This window comes from Erythrolamprus reginae, chromosome 2 (genome assembly GCF_031021105.1).
Source record: "Erythrolamprus reginae isolate rEryReg1 chromosome 2, rEryReg1.hap1, whole genome shotgun sequence".
Classification (NCBI taxonomy): Eukaryota; Metazoa; Chordata; class Lepidosauria; order Squamata; family Dipsadidae; genus Erythrolamprus; species Erythrolamprus reginae.
This window is the reverse complement of record NC_091951.1, coordinates 24,292,109-24,310,682: the sequence shown is the minus strand read 5'-3', so window position 1 is coordinate 24,310,682 and position 18,574 is coordinate 24,292,109. Positions and strand designations below refer to the sequence as shown.

General features: G+C 41.8%; 1 protein-coding gene across 4 annotated transcripts in view; it reads left to right on the top strand.

Annotated features, from left to right (window-relative positions):
* Positions 1 to 5,154: 5,154 nt before the first annotated feature.
* LOC139160015 (zinc finger protein 850-like) overlaps positions 5,155 to 18,574 on the top strand; it is a 37,103-nt gene continuing 23,683 nt past the window's right edge. Inside the window, exons 1-3 of one of the 4 annotated variants that reach the window (XM_070737508.1) lie at positions 5,155 to 5,229; positions 13,114 to 16,569; positions 16,640 to 17,404. In XM_070737508.1, the coding sequence (XP_070593609.1) occupies positions 13,714 to 16,569; positions 16,640 to 16,909 (3,126 nt within the window). In that variant the 5' untranslated portion in view covers positions 5,155 to 5,229; positions 13,114 to 13,713 and the 3' untranslated portion in view covers positions 16,910 to 17,404. Of the gene's footprint in view, positions 5,230 to 13,113; positions 17,405 to 18,574 lie in introns of those variants that run through there. The other 3 variants (XR_011557870.1, XM_070737506.1, XM_070737505.1) reach the window with 3 other exon arrangements.

Here is an 18,574-nt window from a genome sequence, read left to right as displayed (position 1 = left end):
TTTTCAGACTGTAAGACACACTATTTTTATATCCGAAAGGGGGGAGAAGATGTCTGAGGGTCTTTTAGATTGAATATTGCCTAAGCCCTGTCCATCTGACAGCCGTTTTTTGGCCTCAGCAGGCTTTGGGTTTTTTGGTCTTTTTCAGGCCTATTTTTTTTGGTGCCTTTTCCATGGCTTTTTCAGCCCATTTTCTTGTCTTTTGGGGGGCATTTTTGACAGTTTTTCAGAAACCCTTGAAAATGGGCTGAAAAAAACCTCAAAAACTTCTTGTCTTCCAGATTATGAGTGCCTCTTCTGACCCAGGTCCCGTCAACTAAACAATGTCGTTTGGCAGGACCCAGGGAAAGAGCCTTCTCTGTGGCGGCCCTGGCCCTTTGGAACCAACTCCCCCCAGCGTTTAGAATTTCCTCCACCCTTTTTGCCTTTCGTAAACTTCTTAAAACCCACCTCTGCCATCAGGCATGGGGGAACTGACATATTCTTTCCCCGTAGGCCTTACAATTTACGCATGGTATGTTTGTATGTATGTCTAGTTTAATAATAAGGAGTTGTTTAGTTGTTTAGTATTAGATTGTTACATGCTGTTTTTTATCACCGTTGTTAGCTGCCCCGATTCTGCGGAGAGGGGCGGCATACAAATCCAATAAAGGAATAAATAAATAAATAAATAAAAGACCACAGCAAAAACAGTATCCCTACAAACCTCTTTTTAAGATTAATGGCTGGTAATTTGCTTAGTTAACAGTCATCCTACGTTCAAATAAAAGATAAACCAGTCTTTTCTGTGGAACGGCTGTTAGTCTCATTAACAGTCGGCAATATTCCAAGCAAAGGAACAGAAGTCTGGCAAAAAGTCTTTCAGATAAATTCTTTCAGAATTCCCTTGTTTCTCGGTATAACCACCATATGTGGTAATAAGTACCACATTTCCATACATTGTTTTCAAGTTTGGGTAAATTTTTGCTAATCTTGCTGGGGCATAATGCACACCTCCTCGCGTGTGATTTCGCTGCATTTGCAGGAAGCAAATCTCACACCGGGCTCAGGCACCCGACCTCAAGTCAAGTGTCGCTGCGCACACGGCTTCATTTCAACTACCAGAATGGTGTCCCATCCCGGGAGCAGTCCACTGTCCATCCCTGGTTCCAATTGAACCAGGTCCCCTAGGCCAGCGTTTCCCAACCGGTGTGCCGCGGCACACCGGTGTGCCGCGAGACATGGCCAGGTGTGCCGCTAAGCTCCGGCTGGGCGGGGCGCTGCCGGTACTTCCGTCCTGGGGCTCCCGCTCGCAGCTGTCCCCCGCCTCCTGCTCGATGCCGCGGTTTTCGGCGCTCTCCTGCTGGGCGCCAAAGAAGGAAGGCAGGAAGAAGGAGAGCTTTATTCTTCGCGCCTTTTCCCCGCCTTCCTTCTTTGGGACCCAGCAGGAGAGCGCCGAAAACCGCGGCATCGAGCAGGAGCCGGTTGACAGCTGCGAGCGGGAGCCCCAAGAGGAAGTACCGGCAGCGCCCCGCCCAGCTGGAGCTTCTCCTGCGTCGACGGCAAGTTTCCTTTGTGGCCCGGCGGGAGGGCACTGGCGATGGGAGCGGGGGGCGGGGGTGGCCGCAGTGGCCGCAGGCAGTCGTGGGGAGATGGCGGCGGCGAGAGGGAGCGCTCTCTCTCTCTCTCTCAGCTGACTGCAAACGAGAGCCCTGACGGTGGCGGTTGGACGTGCTGCTAGACGTCGTACATGCTGGCGCTGCGGGCCTGGCATATACGGTGTCCAGCAGCACGTCCAGCTGCCGCCGTCAGGGCTCCCGCTTGCAGTCAGCTGAGAGAGAGAGAGAGAAAGAAAGAAAGAGAGACATAGCAAGAGAGGCAGAGAAAGAGACAGAGCAAGAAAGAGAGGCAGAGAAAGAGAGAGAAAGAGAGACATAGCAAGAGAGGCAGAGAGAGAGAGACAGAGCAAGAAAGAGAGGCAGAGAAAGAGACAGAGCAAGAAAGAGAGGCAGAGAAAGAGAGAGAGAGAAAGAGAGACATAGCAAGAGAGGCAGAGAGAGAGAGACAGAGCAAGAAAGAGAGGCAGAGAAAGAGACATAGCAAGAGAGGCAGAGAGAGAGAAAAAGAAAGAGAGACATAGCAAGAGAAAAAGAGAGACTTAGCAAGAGAGGCACAGAGAGAGAGAGAAAGAAAGAGAGACATAGCAAGAGAGACAGAGAGAGAGAAAGAGAGAAAGAGAAAGAAAGAGAGATAGTAAGAGAGGCAAAGAGAAAGAAAGAGACATATAGCAAGACACAGAGAGAGAGAGAAAGAGAAAGAAAGAGAGACATAGCAAGAAAGAGAGAAAGAGAAAGAAAGAGAGATAGTAAGAGAGGCAAAGAGAAAGAAAGACATATAGCAAGACAGTGAAAGAGAGAGAGAGAGCAAGAGAGAGAGAAAAGCAAGAAAGGGATAGCAAGAGAGACAGAGAGAGAGAGCAAAGGAGAGAGAAAGACATAGAGGAAGGGAAGGAGGGAGAGAGAAAGAGAGCAAAAAAGAGAGAAAGAAAGAAAGAGGGATGGAGAGAGAGAAAGAAGGGAAGGAAGGAAAAGAGAAAGAGGGAGAAATAGAGCGAAAGGGAGGAAGAGAGAGGGTTTTTTTGTCCAAACTTTTCTTTAGGCCCCCCCCCGCCCCGCCCCCCCCCCTTTCAGTGTTCCTCGGGATTTTGAAAATATGAATAATGTGCCGCGGCTCAAAAAAGGTTGGGAAACACTGCCCTAGGCGATAGGGATTCAGGATTCCCGGGGTGTATGTGAGAAACTCCGTGTCACCGCTGCGCTTGGCCATGCCCCTCTCCTCCATAAAAACGTGTTGTTGAGACACTGGAAATATTCAGGAAATAGCAACAAATCCCCATGAACCTCTTGTAAAGTGGCTTTTTGGAAAAAGAAATGTTTCATTCAGAAAATTAATTTAAATTACAAACTCAAATTTCTTTTTAAAACAAAACAATGTTAAACTACTTTTAAATAGAAGAAAAAATGTGCATGAAGAAGATAGAAAGAAATTTACATATATTGAGTACTGTATCCATAAATATATTAGATCAATATCAGTTTCCTCCCCTTCTGAAGCAGGCCCAAAATTTATGATGTTTTACCTCAATTTACAACCAATTTCACCTTTATCTACTACTCTACTACATAGAGAGGCAAACTAGTTAACAGGTGAACCAGCAGCAATGTTAAAACAGCAAAACATTAACACTCTCATTTTACATTTAACTTGTACAAAGTCTAGAATGGCTTATTTAATATATGTCACCATAATGATTGTCTCTGATCTCTTCCAGATGAAATATCTTTGTTTGATTCTTACTAATAAATTTTTTCTAAGATTTTGTTTAAGAACAATAAAACCACCAATTGCGTCTTTTCCCCAAAATTATAAACCTCTGTTGCCGATCCGTTTTCCCAAAAGAGTCCAGTGTTGAGAGGGCTTTTAAGAAGTGGCTGTGCTCCATGTGGCAGCTTCTTGGGAAGAGCTCAGGCTCACAAAGGGATTCATTTGTGTTCACTCATAATCCCAAACTCCTCCATCACGCACAGAGGAAGGGGACCTCCCAGAACAGAATTTGTTTTTTCTCCACGATTCTTCACATCCTTCTGAGTAGTAATCCACTAGTTGGGTACAATGATTTTGTCCCTGTGATGCTTACCTGCTGATGGTAATCCACCATGGAAAAGAGAAATAAAATGACTAGCAGTCAGGTGGTGTCTCAATTAATGTCCACAGTAATTCATTTAATGACTGGGCAAAGCGAGGTCAAAAGCCTGTTACAATCAAGGACAATTAAATGCTGTTTTTCAATCATCACCTTCTTTAATTCTGTCTGTGTAATATGCTTCTTATAGTCCAGTTTGATAAAAAAAAGTTCCCTTTCTCGAGGTGTGCTACCATATTCTTCCTTAGGGGCAGCAGGTAAGCATTTCAAACATAGTTATACCATTTAGCCCTCTATAGTCTACCCACAAATGAAGGGACCCATCTTTTTTTCCCAGAACAATTGGGGCATCCACCTTGGGCGAAGCAAATTAGATGAATCTTTAAAATTTTTGTCTATCAAAGCTCATAAGTCCCCCAATTCCGTAGGAGTCATTGAATAGATGCCCTAAACTCCACTGAAGATGTTACAGCCTGGTAACAAAACATTCAGAAACTAACCCACAAACTTCACTTCAACAAGATTTCAGATTTAAAGAGCTGTCAGTTTGCACTTCTAGGCAAGGCACTTACACCTGGGCGCAGGGCTCAGGTGTGTGAACTACGCTACAGCTTGATCTAATAAACTTAGAAACAGCAACTAATGTGTCCAACCTCTTCCTGGTCCTGTAAGACTGCACTTTGGATACTGCATCTCGTTTTGGTCACTAGGATATAAAAAAGATGTTTGGTCTGTAGAAAAACCACAGAGTAGAAGAACAAAGACATTTAAGCGAGTGGAGGGTAAAACATACAATGAAGGATTGTAGGAATTGGGTAACAGAGAGAAAAATGGATGATATGATAGCAGTCTTTCAGTACTTGAAGGACAGACACAGAAAAGAGGAATCATCTGTCTGTCTGCCTGTCTGTCTATCTATCTGAGTCTGCACAGAGGGCGGCATACAAATCTAATTGTCTGTCTGTCTGTCTGTCTGTCTGTCCGTCCGTCCGTCCGTCCATCCAATGTACAAGATAACAGTTTTTTGATATGAAGATAAAAGCAAAGTAGGTATAGGTAGATTTGGACAATAGGACAGGGACGGTAGGCACAATGGTGCTCAGACTTTAGAAAAAGGGAAGAAAAGAACAAAGACATTTACAGGTTGTATTATATATACTGTACTTAACAAATAAAAAAGGTCTTCCACTTAGGCAAGAAAAGCTAAATGCACATCAATAGATGAGACTGTATTGGCTCAAGAGTCTGAAAATGGCTTGATAGCATGTAATCTGGCAAATGGCATCCGTAGAGAAGGGAAAAGCCCGTCCCCGCCCGTCCCCCCCCCCCTCGCCCCCCAAAATCAGATAGGCAACATCTGTGACTGGAAATTCAACAATGCAGTAGTGGCCTCTGGTTGATCTTGAAGCAGTTAAAACCATCGAGTACTGTGTTGCTAGAAAGGATGGAAGGAGAGAAACTTCCTCTTCCGGAAAGGAAACCGAGCGGAGAGTGTGGTGCACAGAGGCGCTCTCGCCTCTTCCAAGGATCGAAACATCAGTTGGTAGGTGAGTTGAGGGGAGCGACTCAGGCTGTTTGGTTCCCTCCACGGCGTGGAAGCAGAGAAGCAACTAGAATTGTGGAAGAACAGTTGGAAGGGATCTTTGGGGTCATCCAGTCCAGCCCCCTTTTCCAGCAGGAGAACTTATGCATTTCAGGCACATGGCTGCCCAGTCTCTTCCCGAAAGCCTCCAGTGGTGGAGCAGCCACAACGTCTGCAGGAAAATTGGTTAATTGTTCTCACAATCAGAAAACGTCTCCTTGTTCCTAGGTTGCTTCTCTCCTTGATTGGTTTCCACCCATTCTTTCCTGTTTTCCCTTCAGAGGCTCTGGAGAAATGACTGAGCCCCTCCTCTTTGTGGCAGCCCCTCAGATATTGGAAGACTGCAGGCATTTTAACCTCCTCCTTCTATTCTATAATCAATTCCTGCAACCATCTTTGTATGTTTTAGCCTCAAACCTCCAAACCTGTTGCTCTTTCATTTCTTCCCTTAGTAAGTAGTAAGTCCAGTATAGTTGATCCTCTAATTCAGTGGTTCTCAACTTTTCTAGTGCCGGGACCCCTTAATCCAGGTCCTCATGTTGTGGTGACCCCCAACCATAAGTCTAGCGCCAATTCTCCCAACAGAGCTTTAAGCTGATTGGCAGGAAGGTCAGAGGGACACCCCTACTGTATACGCCTGATTGGTCGAGTTGTAAAAATATGATCCAAGGTGCCAGAATAGAAGCTTTAGTTACTAACACCTGGGGGCGGGGGGATTGGTCTTTTCCCTTTTTGTCTTAGGCGACCCCAGTGAAACGGTCATTCGACCCCCCAAAGGGGTCCCAACCCCCAGGTTGAGAACCACTGGTCTGATTCCATCCTGTATCTTTTGAGTGTTCAAGTTGTGGTTTTTATCATGGTTTCCTATTCAATCAAAGGAATTTCCTCTCTTAGTAAGTATTAAGTCTAGTATAGTTGATCCTCTAATTCTATCCTGTATCTTTTGTGTGATAAAGTTGTCCTTTTTGTCAGGGTCTCCTGCTCAAGCAAGGGATTGAACAGCTAGAAGATTTCCAAGGTCCCTTTCAACTCTCTTGATAATAATGGATTAATCTGCCACTGTGTTATTTTGATTTTTTTAAATTTCTATGTGTAGCCAAGAAGCACAGTGTATTTACTATTGCTTAATCCATGTAAGAACTAGGTTTCAACTAAAAATATCTTATTGAAGATGTTTTGGGATGTTGTGAATATAGAATAACAGAGTTGGAAGGGATCTTGGAGATCTTCTAGTCCAACCCCCCTTTAGGCAGCAAACCCTACACCACTTCAGACAAATGGTAATCCAATATCTTCCTTAAAACTTCCAGTATCTGAACATTAGCAACTTCTGGAAGCAAGTTGTTGCACTGGTTAATTGTTCTAACTGTCCGGAAATTTCTTCTTAGTTCTAAATGGCTTCTCTCCTTGTTTAGTTTCCACCTACTGCTTCTTGTTCTACCCTCAGGTGTTTTGGAGAATAGCTTCACTCTCTCTTGTTTGTGGCAACCCCTAAAATATTCCAGCACTGCTATCATGTCTCCCGTAGTCCTCCTTTCCGTTTAACTTGACATAACCAGTTCCTGCAACCGTTCTTCATATTTTTTAGCTTTGATTCACCTTGTTGCTCTTCTCTGTACACTTTCCAGAGTGTCAACAAACTTTCTGCATCGTTGCAACCAAAACTAAATACAGTGTTCTAAGTATGGCCTTACCAAGGCATTGCAAAATGGTATTAACACTTCAGGTGATCTTGATTCTATCCCTCTCTTAATGGAGCCTATAACTGTGTTGGCTTTTTTGGCAGCTGCCGCAATTGCTGGCTCATATTTAAATGGTTGTCCACTAGGACCCCAAGATTCCTCGTCCAAGTCATTGGTGAAAATGTGGAAGAGCCTTGGGGTACTCCTCTACTTACTTCCCTCCATGGACAGTTCCATTCAGCACTACACGTTAGTACGGTTGGTCAGCCAGTTTTGAATCTGTATAGTGGTTTTGCTATCTAACCTAAATTTTTCCCCTTTATCTAATAGTAGGTTATGGTCTAATGCCATACTGAAGTCCAAATAAATTATTTCGACAGCATGCCTCTGGACCACTAATTTCATCACTTTGTCAAAGTACGCAATAAGATTAATCCCCTTTTTTGAAGATGGGAACTTCCTTAGCAGTTTTCCAGTCCTCTGAAGAGTCCCCTGGTGCACCAGGATCTTTGAATGGCATAGTTCAGTAGTTCTGAGATCTCGTCTGCCAGTTCTTTCACAACCTTGGGGTGTAATCCATCCGGTCCTAGTGATTTGAATTGTTCCTAATCCGTTATTTGTGGTGCTGTTTTAGATAGGTTGGGCTGTTTTTTCCGCCCTTGTGTAAAGGTAGATGGAAAAAACAAGTTAAGGAGCTCTGCTTCCTCCCTTTTGCTTGTCACTTTCTTGCCACTTTCACCAAACAATGGACAAATCCCTTTTTTTTTCTTGTTATTAACATATTGGAAAAAGCTTTTTGGAGGTTATTTTTTGCTTTTTTCGCTAGCCTTTATTCATTGTGTGCTCTCTTGTCATTAAGTGAACCTTGTGGTCATTAAGTGAACACTGTTAAACTAGTCCATTTTCCGTTATGGGGATTTTTAACCGGAAACCAGAAGAAATTGTGCGCACATGTGGTCATTCTAAGCCTAGTTCTGAGAGAAAAACTGCCTTGATGTTAGCTAGCCTGGTCATAAAACCTCCGTAAGCAAACATCCACGCTCACAAGAGCATTAAAATACCCACAGTTCAAATTAGGGCTACATATATTCTCTTCCATCAATAAGAAACAGCTTGATCTTTCATTCTTTGATTTTTCTAGAGGTGCTTAAAAACTCTAGACCAAGGAAGAGCTGATTATTAATTTCAGTTACTGTGGATTTACCGACCACGTCTGCTGGAAGTTTGTTCCAATCATCTACTACTCTTTCAGTAAAATAATATTTTCTCACATTACTTCTAATCTTTCCCCCAACTATCCTCAGATTGTGCCCCCTTGTTCTTGTGTTCACTTTCCTATTAAAAACACTTCCCTCCAGAACCTTATTTAACCTTTAACATATTTAAATGTTTTGATCATGTCCCCCCTTTTCCTTCTGTCCTCCAGACTATACAGATTGAGTTCATTAAGTCTTTCCTGATACGTTTTATGCTCAAGACCTTCCACCATTCTTGTAGCCCGTCTTGTAACCCGTTCAATTTTGTCAATATCTTTTTGTAGGTGAGGTCTCCAGAACTGAACACAGTATTCCAAATGTGGTCTCACCAGCGCTCTATATAAGGGGATCACAATCTCCCTCTTCCTGCTTGTTATACCTCTAGCTATGCAGCAAGCATCCTACTTGCTTTTCCTACTGCCCGACCACACTGCTCACCCATTTTGAGACTGTCAGAAATCACTACCCTTAAATCCTTCTTTTATGAAGTTTTTGCTAACACAGAACTGCCAATGCAATACTCAGATTGAGGATTACTTTTCCCCAAGTGCATTATTTTACATTTGAAAACATTAAACTGCAGTTTCCATTGCTTTCACCATTTATCTAGTAAAGCTAAATATTTTACCATATTACAGACGCCTCCAGGAATATCAACCCTATTGCACACTTTAGAGTCATCGGCAAATAGGCAAACCTTCGCTACCAAACCTTCCCCTATATCACTCACAAACATATTAAAAAGAATAGGACCCAGAACAGACCCTTGTGGCACACCGCTTGTAACCTGTCTCTGCTCAGAGTAGTCGCCATTAACAATAACTCTCTGATGTCTACGCTTCAGCCAGCTTGAAATCCACTGAACTATCCAGGGATTAAGTCCAATCTTCACTAATTTATCTATCAGCTCTTTATGCGAACCGTATCAAAGGCTTTGCTGAAGTCCAGATAGGCAATATCCACGGCACCACCTTGATCCAACACCTTTGTGACATAGTCAAAGAAATCAATGAGATTAGTCTGACATGATTTGCCTTGTCAGACTAATCTCATTGATTTTTTAGACTATGTCACAAAGGTGTTGGATCAAGGTGGTGCCGTGGATATTGCCTATCTGGACTTCAGCAAAGCCTTTGATACGATTCCACATAAAGAGCTGATAGATATTCTCTTCCATCAATAAGAAACAGCTTGATCTTTCATTCCTAGATTTTTCTAGAGTTGCTTAAAAACTCTAGACCAAGGAAGAGCTGATTATTAATTTCAGTTACTGTGGATATACCGACCACGTCTGCTGGAACTTTGTTCCAAGCATCTATTACTCTTTTAGTAAAATAATATTTTCTCACATTACTTCTAATCTTTCCCCCCAACTAACCTCAGATTGTGCCCCCTTGTTTATGGTCCCTCGGCAGACTCATAAGGTCAAACACTTTCTACCTTTGTAGTACCTGAAACTCTACATCCCTGGCCTTCTTCCATTGTCTCACTTCTTCTGATGGTCTGGTTAACATTTCCTTATAGCTCTGTGGCTCCCATATTACGTTGCATGATACACCCGGTGTATATCGGAAACTTTCTGGTGATTTTCTTTTACTAGTTCTCTCTGACCTTCTTGGTATTGGTCTCTCACAATCACTACTTTGTGTTGGCTCTGACTCTGCAATACTTTCAGTGTGTATCTTTTTTTTATATATATAATTTTTTTTATTACAAATATATACACATTTACATACAATATATGTTTTATATTAATACAAGGCTAAATCAACACGTAACAAATAAACGAATAAACAAACATGACAAACAAACAAACAAAAAGAAAATATTCTTTAAAAAAGATCTAATTGCTTATTTAAGTACATTAATAACAATAACTATTCACTTAGCATATTTTATAATATTTGTACTTGTATTCCCTTCAGGAGGTAAGTTTTGAATGATTTTTGATTTTAAATTATTTTCTGGTGAAGTATGTTGTGTCCTCAGCGTATACCATTTTCTCTTGTAGGTTGTCACTGTTCTTTAAATCATTTAATTCTTTCTTATCCGCCTTCTTTTATTCATATTTAATTTCTTTAATATCATACAGATCTTTCTTTATAAAAAGGTTTTTTGTATATATGTCTTTTGTATTTTTTTTCTATGTAATAAAAAGGATATAAAGTATTGTTAATTTGATTTTTTCTTTTGAATTTTATTTCTTTTCTTAAACCAGTGTGTATCTTAATGCTATCCTGCAAAGCCTTTGAACTGCCACCTTCCTTATTTATTGTGGTCAAACTCGGTTTTATCCTGGTGAAAGAATACTTCAATATTGCAATGTATTCTTTCCCCTCCAATGTGCACTCCTAGACGCAACCACTTTAACACATGTAACATTCCCCATATTACCTTTGTTAAGCATAAAATACAGTATGTCTTTTACAATTCCTTCAGCTCAAACTATAAATGGGTGAACAGTGCGGTCCGGTGGTAGGGAAAGCAAGTAGAACACTTGGCTGCATAGCTAGAGGTATAACAAGCAGGAAGAAGGAGATTATGATCCCGCTATATAGAGCGCTGGTGAGACCACATTTGGAATACTGTGTTCAGTTCTGGAGACCTCACCTATAAAAAGATATTGATAAAATTGTACGTGTCCAAAGACAGGCTACAAAAATGGTGGAAAGTCTTAAGCATAAAACCTATGGTACCCAGCTTTTACTTAACGAGGATTTACTGACCACGTCTGCTGGAAGTTTGTTCCAAGCATCTACTACTGTTTCAGTAAAATAATATTTTCTCACATTACTTCTAATCTTTCCCCCAACTATCCTCAGATTGTGCCCCCTTGTTCTTGTGTTCACTTTCCTATTAAAAACACTTCCCTCCAGAACCTTATTTAACCCTTTAACATATTTAAATGTTTTGATCATGTCCCCCCTTTTCCTTCTGTCCTCCAGACTATACAGATTGAGTTCATTGTGTTCCTCTGGAAATGTCAGGCCTCGGCATTCTAATTCTGCAAACAAACTTTTTATCTTATTCACATGTTGACTAACACAACCATTTGGCTACAGTTTTAAATTACCGGTATATAATTGCTGAGGCAAGATAACTAAACAACAGTTTTCCCTGCCTATGTCTTCCTACCAGCTGGCCACCAATCCTGGCTTCTTCCAATTCTTTCTCCAGGTCTGAAACCCTGGAACCTTTTCACTCCAGTACTTGTCCTGTCATGCCAAACCTGTTTACGCCAGTTTACTCCTGCTCTGGGCCTATAACCTGTCTGATTTGTGTTCGAAGGTTACTGGCTAGGCACAGGTATATGTGACGCAAGGACTCAGAAACTGATGCCAAATGAAGAATGAAGACAATTCAGCAGGAAATGGTTGAAGAAGTTTTACTCTTCAGTGTATCAAAAATATAATCTCTCCTATTCTTCTATTTACAGAAAGTACTTAACTACAAATATAAACCACAATACAGTAAACCAACCCACCCACAAGACTAACCACACACCAGAACTAACCAACCAGCCAACCACTGTAAACGTGCATTGCTTCTTATACTGTTCTAGCCCAATCAGATTGCAGCTTAGTCAGTATGACTCAGCTGTGTGGCTGCTCTGCATACACACAACATTTTTACCTTAAATGGAATACAGTATTACCTAGGATAGTACTAATCCTTGACAAAAAATTCCTAACAATTACAGCAATCAACCAATGGAATAGCTTCCCTTCAGAGGTTTTGGGTGCTCCATGACTGGAGGCTTTGAAAAAGAGATTCAACGCCCACTTGTCTGAAATGGTAGACTAGAGGGTTTGGCCAGAACAGTGTTTCCCAACCTTTTTAAAGCCGCGGCACTTTATTCACATTTACGAAATCCAGGGGGGGGGGGGGGGGGGCTAAAAAAGGTTTGGACAAAAAAAATCTCTCTCTTCCTCCCTTTCGCTCTATTTTTCTCTCTCTCTCCCTCTTTCTCTTCCTTCCTCTCTTTCCCCCCCTCTCTCTATCCCTCTGTTTCTCCCTTCCTTCCTCTTTTTTTTGCTCCCTTTCTCTCCCCCTCCTTCCCCCCTCTTTCTCTCTCTCTCTTGCTGTCTTTCTCTCCCCCTCTCTCTCACTCTCTCTCACTTTCTTGCTATCTCTCTCTTTCTCTTTTGCTTTCTCTCTCTCCCCCTCTCTCTCCCTCTCTCTTTCTCTCTCTCCCTCTCTTGCTATTTCTTTCTCTTGTTATCTCTTTCTTTCTTTCTTTCTTTCTTTCTCTCTCTCATACACCACGCCGCAGCAGCGGCATTGGGCAGTAGCCGTGGGGAGGCCACAGGGTGGTCAGCTGTGAGGTGGAGCTCCGGAACGGAGGGACTGACGACGACGGCTGGACATGTTGCTAGATGCTGTACATGCTGGCATTGCGCTGGGCATGGGTGTGGGGCTGGAGCCTCCGTCCCGGTCCAGCCAGCACGCAAGTGCCAGCCATGCAATGCCAGCATGTATGGCGTATAGCAACATGTTTAGCCGCTGCCGTCGGTGCCTCTGTCCTGGAGTTCTGGCTCGCAGCCGACAACCCTGCCACCGCCCAGCGGCTACTACCCGGTGCCACTGCTGCCGTCTTGTGGGACCCGGAGCAGAGAGTCTTCCAGAAGTGAACACTCTCGGAGTGCACTTCCCACTCTTGGTTTGTGCAGTAGTACTACACGAGGGTCAATATACCAGCACAGCCACAAACAACAGGACATTAGCTGTGCTGGTATGATGAAGCTCACGGCAGTGCTGCAATTTGTTCTTGGATTGGCAAAACAAGCCTTGCCAAGTTTGCTCCATGAGGCAGTGCTGATGGGACACATAATGTATATAGTTTTCTTTTTTGACATCTTCTGCAATCATTTTATAAACTATTAAAGTTATTCTTTTCTTTGAATCATATAGACAAAGAAGATGGCAATAAGAACACTCCAGACAACTGAGAACAACAAGCAACGTTAAAAAGGAAAGTCCATCAAGCCAGAAAACACAATATTTTTCATTTTCTTCAGAAAACTCGTAAAATTCTCCTCCTTCCCCAGCAGATGATCAAGAAAAGATTTTGAAAGAGTTGAGTATGTGGAATGGAAGGATGCTCTACAGGTGATCCTCAACTTACAACAGTTCCTTTAGTACCTGTTTGGAGCTACAGCAGCACTGAAAAAACTGACCTGTGACCATTTATCATACTTCCATGACTATTGGAGCTTTCCCATGGTCACGTGATTTATATTTGAATGCTTGGCAGCTAACTCACATTTCAAATGACAACTGAGTATGCACGAAATGATCCACATTGGGGAGAACCAATACTAATGTGGCCAAAGCTTTACTCAGAACAGCTCCATTGTGGTTCACGGAAGGACCCACATAGCAGAGGAGCCCTACAACGTCTCCCTATATACTGAGCATGGCAATTTGCTGATATATTAGAGATTTCACACCCGGGAGAAATCCTTTGAATGCTCTGATTGTGGGAAAATATTCGGTCTGAACTCCCACCTCATGATACACTACAGGATGTACCCAAAAAAAATATCATATGATTGTTCTGATTGCAGGAAATGTTTCACTACAGATCGCCTGCTTTTGATGCACCAGGGAACACATACAGGAGAAAAACCGTTTGAGTGTCTGGTTTGTGGGAAACGTTTCAGTCATAATTCTCGCTTGGTGAGACACCAGAATATTCACACAGGAGAAAAACCCTTTGAATGTCCTGATTGTGGGAAAAGTTTCAGTCAGAATTCCACTCTATTGGTACATCAGAGGATTCACACAGGAGATAAACCCTTTGTATGTCCTGTTTGTGGAAAAAGCTTCAGTCTTAATTCCAGCCTGGTAAAACATCAGAGGACTCACACAGGAGAGAAACCCTTTGAATGTCCTGATTGTGGGAAAAGTTTCAGTCGCAATTCCCACTTGGTGGTACACCAGAGTATTCACACAGGAGAGAAACCCTTTGAATGTCCTGATTGTGGAAAATGTTTCAGTCAGAATTCCAACCTAGTGGTACATCAGAGGACTCACACAAGAGAGAAACCCTTTGAATGTCCTGATTGTGGAAAAAGTTTCAGTCAGAATTCCACTCTATTGGTACATCAGAGTACTCACACAGGAGATAAACCCTTTGAATGTCCTGATTGTGGAAAATGTTTCAGTCAGAATTCCACCCTAGTGATACATCAGAGTATTCACATAGGAGAGAAACCCTTTGAATGTCCTGATTGTGGGAAAAGTTTCAGTCTAAATTCACATCTAGTAAAACATCAAAGGACCCACACTGGAGAGAAACCCTTTGAATGTCCTGATTGTGGGAAAAGTTTCACTGAGAATTCCAGCCTGGTTACACACCAGAGGACTCACACAGGAGAGAAACCTTTTGAATGCCCTGATTGTGGAAAAGGTTTCAGTCAGAATACCACCCTACTTGGACATCAGAGGACTCATACAGGAGAGAAACCCTTTGAATGTCCTGATTGTGGAAAAAGTTTCCGTCTAAATTCCAACCTGGTAAGACATCAGAGGACTCACACCGGAGAGAAACTCTTTGAATGTCCTGACTGTGGAAAAAAATTTAGTGAGAAGTCCAATTTGGTACATCACCAGAGGATTCACACAGGAGAGAAACCCTTTGAATGTCCTGATTGTGGAAAAAGTTTCAATCAAAATTCTCACCTTGTGGTACACCAGAGGATTCACACAGGAGAGAAACCTTTTCAATGTTCTGATTGTGGAAAAAGTTTCAGACTAAATTCCCACTTGGTGGCACACCTCCGGACACACACAGGAGAAAAACCATTCCAATGTAGTCTTTGTGGGAAAAGTTTCAGTCTCAATTATAGGTTGGTGATCCACCAGAGGACTCACACAGGAGAGAAACCATATCAGTGTTCTGATTGTGGGGAAGGTTTCAGTCTCAAATCTAGCCTTGTGATCCACCAGAGTATTCACACAGGAGAGAAACCATACAAATGTCCTGATTGTGGGAAAAGTTTCAGTCTAAATTCCAACCTGGTAAGACATCAGAGGACTCACACAGGAGATAAACCCTTTGAGTGTCCTTATTGTGGGAAAGGTTTCAGTCGCAATTCCCAGTTAGTGGTACACCAGAGAATTCACACTGGAGAGAAACCGTATGAATGTCCTGATTGTGGGAAAAGTTTCAGTCTAAATTCCAACCTGGTAAGACATCAGAGGACTCACACAGGAGAGAAACTCTTTGAATGTCCTGACTGTGGGAGAAATTTTAGTGAGAAGTCCAACCTGGTACATCACCAGAGGACTCACACAGGAGGGAAACCCTTTGAATGTCATGATTGTGGGAAAAGTTTGAATCAAAATTCTCACCTGGTGGTACATCAGAGGATTCACACAGGAGTGAAACCTTTTCAATGTTCTGATTGTGGAAAAAATTTCATACTAAATTCCCACTTGGTGGCACACCTCCGGACACACACAGGAGAAAAACCATTCCAATGTAGTCTTTGTGGGAAAAGTTTCAGTCTCAATTATAGGCTGGTGATCCACCAGAGGACTCACACAGGAGAGAAACCATTTGAATGTCCTGATTGTGGGAAAGGTTTCAGTCTTAATTCCAGCCTTGTAAAACATCAGAGGACTCACACAGGAGAGAAACCCTTTGAATGTCCTGATTGTGGGAAAAATTTCAGTCAAAATTGTCAACTGGTGGTACACCAGATAATTCACACTGGAGAGAAACCTTTTGAATGTCCTGATTGTGGAAAAAGTTTCAGTCTAAATTGCAACCTGGTAAGACATCAGAGGACTCACACAGCAGAGAAACTCTTTGAATGTCCTGACTGTGGAAAAAAGTTTAGTGAGAAGTTCAACCTGGTACATCACCAGAGGACTCACACGGGAGAGAAACCCTTTGAATGTCCTGATTGTGGGAAAAGGTTCAATCAAAATTCTAACCTGGTGGTACATCAGAGGATTCACACAGGAGAGAAACCTTTTCAATGTTCTGATTGTGGAAAAAGTTTCAGACTAAATTCCAACTTGGTGGCACACCTCCGGACACACACAGGAGAAAAACCATTCCAATGTAGTCTTTGTGGGAAAAGTTTCAGTCTCAATTATAGGTTGGTGATCCACCAGAGGACTCACACAGGAGAGAAACCATATCAGTGTTCTGATTGTGGGAAAGGTTTTAGTCTCAAATCTAGCCTGGTGATCCACCAGAGAACTCACACAGGAGAGAAACCGTTTGAGTGTCCTTATTGTGGGAAAGGTTTCAGTCGCAATTCCCAGTTAGTGGTACACCAGAGAATTCACACTGGAGAGAAACCGTATGAATGTCCTGATTGTGGAAAAAGTTTCAATCAAAATTCCATCCTGGTAAGACATCAGAGGATTCACAGGAGAGAAACTCTTTGAATGTCCTGACTGTGGGGAAAATGTTAGTGAGAAGTCCAACCTGGTACATCACCAGAGGACTCATACAGGAGAGAAACCCTTTGAATGTCCTGATTGTGGGAAAAGTTTCGATCAAAATTCTCAGCTGGTGGTACATCAGAGGATTCATACAGGAGAGAAACCAAATCACTTCCAAAGTCTTCCAAACTCACCTCTCCTTTCAAAATGCCTCGTTTCTCTTTGCTGCCTTTCTTCACTCCATTTACCTTCGTTACGACCTCGATTTGGGTGGCATAGGAAGCCGCTGGATGGGCGATTTTAGAAGCAATTTGGGACAAGATAGGAAGCTTTTGAAGTGGCGATTTTTGGAGAAATTTGGGGCAACGTAGGAAGGTTTGGAGGCAATTTTGGGAAAGATTTGGGGCAGCTTTAGCCTTCATTAGGACCTCCATTCTTCACTATCCATCTCCACTCCGTTAGCCTTCACTTTTTCCGCACGACGCTTTTTAAAAAAACCTTAAAGTTTGGATTTTCCTAATGGGTCTGCACGCATTATTTGCTTTTACATTGATTCCTATGTTTTGTCTTACGAAATTTTCACCTTATGAACCTCGTCCCGGAACCAATTAAATTTGTAAGACAAGTTATCACTATATTCTTGTTCTTTTAAAATTTTTGTATTCATCATCCATCTTGTATTTTTTGGGCCTTCACCTTTCCAAATTATTTTGATAGGATTGTTGTCTGCCCATTCATTTGCTTCAATCTTTATGTGATTTATTAAATTCTCCACCCTCCTATTGGCCCACACCATGTCTATTCTAGTCCAACTTTTGTGTCAGTTAGAATAGAATGTGAATTCTTTGGCTTCGCTATTCCTGCTTAGTTTTCTTTTTTTTAAATTTTTTAATTGCGGACTTGTAGTCTATCAATATCTATTATACCATTGAAATCACCTATTAGACATAAATTTTCCAATTCTAAACGAACCAGTTTTGATGCAAATTATTAAAGAAACTTTTTAAAATCTTTGCATAGTACATAAACAACCACCAGTGATAACTATGTATAGGACATTTTTACAGATAATATTAATATTCTACCACTCCCTGTCATTGTAAAAAAAAATTGCTTCTATATCCTTTTTGACATGTACCGCAATACCTCTTTTTTTTTTGTTCTCTAAGGATGTATACAATCTACCCAACTTATTATTTTCTAATTGCTTTTCATTTTGTTGTGGAATATGGACTTCTTGTAAACCGATGATATCTATGGGTTTTTTGGGAGCTTTGAAAAAATTAGTTTGCCTTTGTCATGTGAATGCATAATATTCATTGAAAGTAGTTTTGTCATTTTTTCCATTTTCCTTTATTTGTGGATTTTCCTTCTATTAATTCTATTTTCTTTCTGTGCTCTAGTTTGTTTTCCTTCGAATTCCTGTTCTTTATCTGTAGGGATTTCTTCTTTTTTTATTTTAATCTCTTCTGCAGGGTGTTCTTCTCGGCTTCTGCTTTCCGAACTCTCTCCTTCCTCTGCTAAAAATTTCCCATAGAATTCTTGTGCCATGGCTTCATTATCAATTTTAATTTCCCCTCCCCCTTCAAGTAATAAGCATCCCTTCCGGGATCAACCATCTAAAGAGGACTCTTCTTTTATTAAGTTGTACATAAGAACATAAGAAGAGCCATGCTGAATCAGGCCAAAGCTCATCGAGTCCAGCATTCTGTGTCACAGTGGCCCACCAATTGTCCATGTTAAGCAGAAAGAGAAGGCAAGACCCTCCCTTTCCCCTGACCCCCAACAAATGGTACTCAAGGGAATCCTGCCTGCCTCAACCAGTTCAGCGAGAGGTCTATAAGCTCATCTATTATCTCTTAATCTTTTGGGGATTTGTTTCAGAATTTTGATTTCTTTCCCTTTACAAATTATCGTTTCATCTTTCGTGGCCTTAAGTATTTCATTTCCTCAATTCATTTACTTATAA